Here is a 9,523-nt window from a genome sequence, read left to right as displayed (position 1 = left end):
GAAGGAGTCGAAGGGAGGGGAATAGGGGTGGGCAGGCCGCAGCCAGGTACCCCAAGAGCCTCTTTGCTGTCTCTTTAAGGCTGAAACAAGAATGCAGTCAAAGGAACCTGATTGTCATTGACAGGAGAAAAAGGTATTCACAAGTTTATGTTTTGAATAATTGTTTCCTGTTTTGCTCAGGAGAACAAGTAATTAAGATGACATTTGTGAGTACTAATTTGGATCACACTTATGTGTATGTGTTAGAGAGCTGCAAGCCAAAACATGCAAAACCAGCCTTTCATTGAGGAGAAAATGAAAGATACAGAATGAAATGGAACGGGAGCACCAAACGCTCACAGGAGCTGAGCTTCGTCGTGTAAATTAGAACCCTAGTGCTGATGACAATTCTCATTAAAGTCAGTGCCTTTGGCTACGCCTACACACAGCCCACAGTGGCCGATGCGTTGCATGGGGTCTGTTACGCTACTGCTGTGGACCTGGAACTGGTGATGGCATCCCTCAGGTCAGATCCCAGCCAGCACCAGATCTGGGTGCCCTGGGAGCCCTTACTGATGGGCTCTCCTAAAGCTGATTTATGCCCCAGTGGAGCACGATGATGGGGATGGAAGGAGCGTGTCTGGAGCAGCCGGAGCACTTGTTCTCTACTGGCCAAACCCTCCAGCTCAGAAGCAGAGGGGCTGAGGCAGGAGGGCCTGGTGGGGAGTGGAGTTACCTAGCCCCCCATGAGCCTCGGGATTATGTGCCACTGTGCTGCTGTGGCCCCCACATCTGACCAGTCACACGCAGATGTTCAAGCATGACTATAACACATGTACAGACGGCCCTTCTGGGGACCAGAACCGTCTAAGTAATGACACGGTCTCCCTGCGCAGAAGAGTGTTTGAGCCCTGATAACTTTGTAGAAAGTTCTGCTACGAATCATTTTTATCTTGCCCAAGACACAGCTCTGGAACCCAGGGGGTACAACTGGAATCCCCCACGTAATTTCCGCATGTGTGTTTAGTCGTTTTAATAATCAAAACAGATAAAATTACCCCAAGTGAAATTCACAGACAAGAAATACTTTAATTAAATATTGTGTAAAATGAACATTTTTATACAGTTAAATATCTGAAAAAATGTACAGATAAAACAATCTTATTGTAGGGTCTTTAACAGTAAAATCTACCATTTAGTGAAGCGCTCAATTTCGAGACACAATGAAGCGATGAGGGCATCGACTAGTTAATCTAGAACACAAACCAAGTGCAGGTATGAGGAAACTTGCAAACGTTCACATGTACACGTGAGCTCGTTTTCAGATCAAACCTTTACTTATACAAAATAAAACGGAGGCAATTTAGTTCCAAAGTGACTTCTCAGGCTTTTCCACGTAGCTAAGCCTTGTCAGCCGTCACAGAGCCAGAGTGTGACCCACCGACCACTCGGGACATTGTATTTCATTTAGTCCCTTGAATGAACACTTTCCTAAGTTGTGCATTGTTTTGTTTTGTTTTTGCGTCAAGAAAGTTTTTAAAAGTCCCTCCTTTTTGTTTTAAATTTTATTTCTGCTGCAGTTTGCAAAATGTTGGCTGTGCTGTGTCTGCCAAGCATTTAACGCAAAGGGAAAAAAAAACCGGACCCTTTTGGTCTCCCTGCGGGTTTGGCACTAACAGGTACAGTATTTGAAGGCGGTCATTCCAGTTTAAAAAGGACAGACTGTGCTGTTGGGTCCGACCACAAAAAAATTAGTGTTAAAAAAAGAAAGAATTAAAAACCAGCCGTGACTTTGGTTCCCCTGAAACCTCCCTGGATCTGAGGCGGGCCTGGGAAGACGCAGAATGCAGCAGGATCGGATGCAGAAAGGAGCGAGCCAGGGAGCACCGGGTTTGTGCTTTTGTCTGTGTGTGTGTGTGTGTGTGTGTGTGTGTGTGTGTGTTTTACACCATAAATCTCCAAATAAAATATTGATTAACAATTGTGGTGTAAGCCTGTGATAAAATAGCACAAAGGTTCTTTAAAGAAGTCCACTTTTAAGGCATCAGAGAAGTTAATGTGGCAAACATTTTAATTAAAACATCAGAAGTAAATTTTATTTTAAACTTTAGGCCTCTGAATTTTTCCAGTAAACACAGTTCAGCTATGTGGCAAAGTCATGGGTGGCAGCTAAAATGACTTTTTACATTCTACAAAAAAATAAAATAAAATAAGGACACAGCCCCAAACGGTGTCGCCTCTTCACGGCCGTTCCACATGCACAGAATCTACTAGGATTTGTCACAGCCGGGTGGCACCGCTTTGTTTTGACTATACAACGAACTTTTTTTTCTTTTTCAAAAGTATTTGTTCAGATAACTTAAAAATAATATAAAAATAAACAATGAATTTGACTTTTCCTCAAAATAAAAAAAAAAGATGGAAAGTCTAAACAATAGCAAATTTTTGCAGTACAAATGAAATGCAAGGACACTGGTTCACTTAACGAAACAGAGAGACAGTTCTTGGCTTAATGCTCTTCCCAGCATCACAACACCAGGCCATGATCAAAAACCGACAGAGACAAGAAAAAGAAAAAATGGCAGGAAAAGCAATGTACAAAATTTCAAAGATAAATACAATATTTATAATTGATATGTTACAAAATAAAGTCCCTTAGCAACTGCAAGTGTTCATGGAAAAGTAAGTGTTGAATGGAGACCATTTTATTCCTTATAAGATACATAAGGAATAAAACTTGTTTTTTCTAAATATTTAAGTGGATCTGAAAAAAATTCAAGACAAGTGTATAAATATTTAGCTACAACTTTGGCAAAATCACAAAAGTCTACAATTTTATAACCACATACAAAACACATTAGGGAAGAAGGATCTAGAAGTCAAAAGGACAATTTCTGGTACAAGAAACATGGACCTCACAGTAGCCTAAGAATGCAATAGTATACAGTGCTAGCAAAAGTTGAAAAAATGTTGCAGATCACACTTGCTTAACAGGAAGCTCTAGCAGTGGGAGAATATTTTAACCAACAGACAGTAGCATTTTTTTTTCTCTGTCAGTGTGCTTGTTGAAGGCAAGAGAATTCAATATCAAAGTTACAATTTCTAACTACAATAAGTTACAAAGTTTCATTTCATTAAGATGAAGTTAAGCGATGATAAACCCACCCTCCCTCCCTCCCCGCCACCCCAGGTCCCCCATCACATCGTCATCCTGTCTTCCAGTTTGATGGCTCATACCTCCTTGGCCCCCTTTTTTCACCACAAAAAAATATTTCACATTATAGAGATACACAACCATTGTGGATCTAAGTATGAGTACGGAAAAATGTCTGGAGGCATTGTTCCTCAGTGTTTCATGATAACCAAAACGGCGCATTCACAAAGTTTCTCCCAACACATAGCAAGTACTAGACATAGCCAAGACGGAGTCAGAAACTTGATAGAAAATAGGCGTCGCTTTGTTTTCCTTATTCTTCGGACTGAGAAATGTGAAAATATGAGAAAAGTTCAGTCAATAAAATGGAATTGTTCGTGAAGAAGTAGGCTGTTTGCATGTTGATTCTTAATAGTTTAAATAAAATCTTTTAACAAAGTCTTTTGTAGCATTTCAGCTGCTGCTGATGTGTTTGAAGATACTGTCTCCATCAGCATGTCTTAATATACTAAACGTGTCCCCTGAAGTCCGTCCTTGGATGCTGGGTGCTGCGGAAGGTAAACAAGAGTCCCTCACATTGGCGGGACTACCAGCCCAGACATAGCTGAAAGAGAGAAAGGAGCCAGGTCACTGGGGGCCACCTCTCATGTGGCTCGGGGCCCGGCCTTCTCTTTACGCTCTATTCACAGTGACAGTAGGGTTGCACAACTCTCCGTTAACCAGCCTGGGGCTTGGTTAAGGCGTGGGGGGGTGAGGGGGGGGCGGAATCTACTTCATGGGATGGGGGTGTGTGTGGGGGCAACTCCCCCCCAAGTCCTCGCATACTGCAGCCTTCCTGAAAAGACTTCCTTTGGAAAAGGGACAGGCTTCTGGCTTATTGTATGTGAAGGCTGCTGCTCCCCACACAGCTCAGTGGCTTGTTTACAGCAGACAGAGGCCCAGACTCCCCAGAGGCCACCTCTGTCGACAGATGTGAACCAACCTGGTCACTTCTGTGAGGCTGGCCAAGGCCAGCCCGCACCGCTCTCGCTCCCTGAGTGAAAACTGGACACGCCTCAGTTTCCCCTCTGCTTTGAGCCCTTGCCTCTGCTCTTCCGCTGAGGGTTCCGTATCGTAATGGTGAGTCGCGGGCCCTCCAAGATCAAAGCCACTCACAGCCCACCCGCTCTGCAATCTCCAGGCCAAGGGCCCTGAAGAGACGAGTCACAGCTCCGCCCTAGGGAGCTCTTTTTTCTCTTCTTAAAAGAAAAGAGAAAACTTTGCACTGAAATGCCAAGTGCGGCCGACGCTCTCCAGTGAACTCCTGGTACGAATGTAATTTAAAATCTTTTAACTTTAGTGTTGTTTAATTTTTGTCAGAATGATTGTTCTCATTAATTTATGTATAACATATTAATACATTTGTTCATGTAGTGATGTGAGCTTCAATTTCTCAGTTCATTAATTTCAACAATATTAATTTATCTCCGACTCACCGTTACAACTTTATGGTTTGGAGGACCTGTGTGTACACTCGCTTATGTGCACCACCATCTGATGGGCCTCATGACCGGGTGGATGGTGGCCAGGGCCGTGGCACCTGGCCACCTGCCATTTAGGCAGCTCTGGTCTGGTGACCGCTGCTGGCTCACAGGCCAGCCGGCGGCACTTCGGGCCTGGGCTTCCCTCTCGTATGCTAAGAGATGTTGTGAAGACAATTATTTCAAATCACTGATACCTTTCCAGTTCCTTTTTTGAGCATTAGTTCATCAAAGTGAAATATGCCACCGACTTCACAAAAGGGCCAGTTTGTCTTCTCCACGGGAACGTCCTCGGCACCCAGCAGAGAGCCTGGTACATAGTAGGCGCCCAGTAAATACTGGTTGAATGGATTCATTTTTTTAAAGGAGTAACTGGATTTGATTTCACCGGGAGGAGCATATACCAAAGGTGGTGTCTGAAAGAGGCCAGACCACGGCCACTTAATTGCAGTGCCTGTGGGCCTCGGGGATCACAGAGCCGCGTGCAGGCTCACGAGGCCTCGGGGCACTCCCGCGGCCCCACCTGCTCACAGTCATGGGCCACTGTGTGGCCTGCACTGCCCAGAGGGGCCCAGCCCTGGGCAGGCACTGGGTGCCTGCTCCACATGGCCCCCTCTGCGGGCAGCTGCGTCAGGCCACGCCTCCCCCTGCCCTCAGGGCCGGCCCTTCTCCCTCGAGTCTGAAAGATATCACTCAGAAGAACCAGCTCCGTCCAGCACTCCTGCATGCACGGCCCTGGGTCTGCGGGCACGCCCCTCTCCAAGGACGACACCGTCTGGTGGGCCCGTGGTCTGTTAGACCAGGTGGAGAGCGAAGGCTCAGCCTCAGGACAGCGAGGACAGGCTGATGTGGAGGCGGGCTATGCAGGTGGCACGAGGAGCCACCATCCCCACCCTGAGGCTCTTTTGCTGCCTCCTGAATAAGGAGGCTACAAGCCCAGGAGCCACGGGCCGGGCTGCACCTGCTCTCAAGGTGAGGGCACCGGCCGTGAAGGCCTGTTTGCTGAATGGGACTGAAAATGGACCCCCGCTAATTCACCACACTCCTGCTCTCTCCCCTGTGGTTCCACTCCCTGGGGACATGGCTGCCTCACGATGAGGGCACTCAGGCGATGTCGGAAGGATGAGCAAATGGTTTTCGTCAACCAAGAGGAAGAAGCTGACACTTGTGGGGGCCGAACGAATGGGTGTCATTTCTACGACTATGAGCTCGGGAGGCAGTATGGCACCATGGCAGACAGGGAGAGCATGCAATGGCCACGAGCAGTGCAAGGATCCAAGACTGCGCCCAAAGGGAGGGCCGGAGCTCCCGCCTCCCAGGGAGAGCACCTGGCCCTGGCCTCCGCCCCCTGCCTGAGGCCCAGGCTGGCTGCCCCCAGGGGACCGTGGGGGACAACTCTGCCCCGGCTCCAGGAGTACCCTCAGGGCCCCGGCCGAAGCCGCCGCGCTGCCCCCTCACCTTGGAGTCCGTTCCCGTTGGCGCTGGTGCAGGAAGGAGGAGGAGAAGCTTGGGGCCGGACCACGGGCGCGAAGGCGCTCTTTTGTTTCACTGCAGAGATGACATTGGCAGGTGAGAATGAGAAAATGCCGTGTGTACTGCTACAGTTTGAAGGGAGGGTGACCGAAGAGGCTGCCATGGTGGGGCTGGACGGCACTACTGCAACAAAGCAAACACGGTCAGGACGCGCGGCGCCGGCACGCAACGGCACAGAGAGCGCTGGCCTCGCCCGCAACATCGGGCCGACAAACGGGCGGGGGATGTTGCTGGCTTGGCCACTCTCTGGATAACAGGCAAACTCTTGTGTTGACTTTCGTTTCCAATTGGGCAGCCCCGTTTTGTTCTGATTTTGTTGGGGTTTCCAATGGGACCGCTTTAGGGGGGGCCCGTTTTGGGTCAATTTACTGTCGTCACGTGGACGCCCAGCCTCCAGAGCCACCCTTCCTTGATCCAGTAGCTCACATCACAGAACATCCAAGCAATGCACACATTTGACTTTGCAGTGAATATGAATCTGTGTGATGACGTGTGACAAAAACAGACACTTACTGCCGTAGGGAGAGTTAGCGGAGGAGCCATTAAGAAATCCAGGCGAGCCAGGGACCCCTAGATTGGCCATGGCGCCACTTCCATATCCATTCATGCTAGTGCTGACTGTGTTGTAATTGGACTGCTGGGGAGTACTGCTGGGCACGTATCCTCGCGGGGACACGCTGCTTGTATTGCGACTGTAGCCGACTGTTAAAATCCCCCCCCGGCCAAAAATAACGTTATTATCAGGGAGAGACACTTGGGGGGGGTTTCCCCGCAAATCTCTATCATTTATTACACATTTTTAATTGACCTTACGCTGTACTCCGGCCCTAGCGCCTCGAGCCAGCTCCGAGAACCTCATCACGCCAACCCTGCTCGGCGCCTCGTCCCCGCGCCCGTGTGTCCCGGTGGCTCCGACAGCCGCCAAAGCGCACTTCGATCGGACCGTCAGCCGCCCTCACGCTTCTCTTTAAAAGCAATTACCAACAGCCTGAGTCCCGCTCTGTCCCCCCACACCACATGAACTTCAGCCTCGGCAGACCTTCAAATGCCACAGCTGACAAGGAGAGCTTGTTTGTGGCCGTTGACTCCCCGGGACAGGCTGTTTGGGGGTCTGCATCTGTATGGCTGCTGTTTCTGTGAGTGTGGGGAGGGCTGGGGGCGGCAGCTTCGCTCGGGCCCCCCCAGGGGCAGAGGAGCTGAAGCCTCGCAGCCGCAGGGCAAGGGTTTCCGAGATGCCTGCACGAGGCTTACAGAGGGGGACCGGAAGGGGCTCAGAGAGCTGGCTCCAACACTAAGGCGCCGCGACCCCCGCGGCCCCGGCCACCGTGCTACGGGACAAGGCGTGGGGCGGAGAAATGGAAGTTTCTCTCCACTTATTCATTCCAAACTTAGAAACCAAATCCCACCCGTGCAACATATGCAAGAAGGGTCCCATCACCTGACTATGTCACAGCTATCTATGGCTTTTCCCAGGCTTTCAAGGAAAGCAAAGTCACTTAAAAATTCAAAGAAACTTCTGGTAAATACCAGTAAACAGAGTGGCAGCCAACGTGGCTACAAGGATTAACTTCTGGGTTCTCTGAGGGTCCTCTGCCCAGTACTCACGGGGCAGATCTGCAGTGAGGGCCTCCCTGAGCACAGGCGGAGCCGACGGAGCGCTGTCACCATCCTGATGGACTCGGGGTGCGGTCAGGGGCAGCTAAGTCTTACGCATCCCAGGGAGGGCATCCCGCCGGGCGGCCTACCTTGGTCATTGGCTTGTGATGTCTCTGACACGTTAACGGCTAGCTGGCTGCTGAAGGAGTTCACGCCCATCATGCCGGTGTGCGCGGGAGTGTTGCCCAGGGTGGGGATCTGGTTGTGATTGCGAGGGACACTGTACAACGCCTCGGCAATGTCAGCCGCTCGCTTCAGGATGATCTCCTAGGGCAGGAGGGGAGGCCGTCAAGGGGGGCAGCTCGGTGGGTGGTGCCCCAAGGCACCTGGTCTGCTTGAAGCTTGCAGAGTCACTGGGGAAGCACAGCCCGGGGACCAGCCAGCCCCCTCCACCTTGCCCTCCTGGGGCAAATAATGGCAGCATGCCACTGTCCCTTGTTCCGGACTATGCAAAAGTTAGTTTTTAATGGGAAAAGAACTTCCCTTATGAAGGTCGTTTAATGGTGCTTCTGAGAGAAGACAGTATCTGGTCTGCTCTGCACCATTGGTCCAAAGGCCCCTGAGGCCGTGGGGGCCTGGGTCGCATAGAGGCACTGGTCTCAGAGCCAGAGAAATAGGTCCACGTCTGGAGGGAAGTCCCCCCAAGTGTCTGCTCCCCAGAGACCCCGGGCCGTGGGTGCCGTCTCTCGCTGCCCGAGCCCCAGCAGCACCAATGGCCTGCCCACCACGGATGGATTTCAAGGTGGTTCTCCTTCCTGTGACAAGCTCTGCTTTTGGCTCCTGACACTGACTTGTGATTCTCTACTTGAACACTCAGCGTGAGGGCACACATGGGCAGGCAAAGCCTTTCTCACATCAGACTCTCGGCGAGTAGTTGTAAACAGGCACGTCTGTGCCCAGAAAGCCGGCACTGGACCCAGGCCAGTGGCCGTCCCAGGACACTGGTCACCCTGGGGAGGGGCAGGTGCGTCAGGCCACTGTCCACCTACCTGGTTGTTGTGGGGCATCCCGTATAAGGCTTCCACAAGATCTGCCGCCCTCTTAAGTAATACTTCCTAAAGGAGAAGCAGAGAGGGGTTTCTCTGGAGTGCTGCTCTTCGGAGAAAGGCTCTGAATTCACAGTCGCATGTGCAGGGAAGAGACCCACAAGCACCCACATCCATCCCGTCCTGACCCTGCCGTGGAAGGCTGGCACAGACAGGAGGGCGTGCTGGTGGTGACGACAGCGGCTCTGGTTTTCAAAGTTCGCCCTGCGCCATCCTGCCCTCACCATGGGCCCATCCGGTCAGATGGGCTAGCGCGGGTCCCGGGCAAGTAGGGGGCTCGTGAAGGAGCCCAGTCGTGCCCGAGGTTTAATGATGGAGTCTTATGGGCATTAAACAAAAACACACATGGTGGAGATATGGAAGGCCCAGCCTCCACGTTCGCCTGTTAATTCCTAGCACTTTAGTGGTGAAGAACAATAAGTAATTTTCCATATCTTAATTAAACTGGCAGAGTCCTTAAAGACAACATCTCACCCCTAATTCACGCCCCAAATTTGCAAGTGAGTTCAGTGCTTTATTCCTCTTTATTTTGAACAATAAAGTGAATTAACTTGGGTTAATCTAGTTCTTTCATAATGACATTAAGAAATTTTTCAATTAACCTCTCTGACGGCACGTTGTAAAGGACTTCATAA

At 50.4% G+C, this 9,523-nt stretch overlaps 1 protein-coding gene across 14 annotated transcripts in view; it reads right to left on the bottom strand.

Annotated features, from left to right (window-relative positions):
• Positions 1-1,043: 1,043 nt before the first annotated feature.
• The window catches only part of EBF3 (EBF transcription factor 3), a 129,011-nt gene continuing 120,531 nt past the window's right edge, over positions 1,044-9,523 (bottom strand). For 2 of the 14 annotated variants that reach the window (XM_014846395.3, XM_014846397.3), the window contains 6 exons: positions 8,832-8,897; positions 7,932-8,109; positions 6,700-6,888; positions 6,112-6,309; positions 4,851-4,963; positions 1,044-3,737 (listed from right to left, as the gene is read on the bottom strand). In XM_014846395.3, coding sequence (XP_014701881.1) covers positions 3,720-3,737; positions 4,851-4,963; positions 6,112-6,309; positions 6,700-6,888; positions 7,932-8,109; positions 8,832-8,897 — 762 coding nt within the window. In that variant the 3' untranslated portion in view covers positions 1,044-3,719. Of the gene's footprint in view, positions 3,738-4,850; positions 5,070-6,111; positions 6,310-6,699; positions 6,889-7,931; positions 8,110-8,831; positions 8,898-9,523 lie in introns of those variants that run through there. The other 12 variants (XM_014846400.3, XM_044748613.2, XM_014846398.3 and 9 more) reach the window with 9 other exon arrangements.

This window comes from Equus asinus, chromosome 2 (assembly GCF_041296235.1).
Source record: "Equus asinus isolate D_3611 breed Donkey chromosome 2, EquAss-T2T_v2, whole genome shotgun sequence".
Lineage (NCBI taxonomy): Eukaryota > Metazoa > Chordata > Mammalia > Perissodactyla > Equidae > Equus > Equus asinus.
Note: the sequence above shows the minus strand (reverse complement) of the source record. Positions and strands in the feature narration are given on the sequence as shown.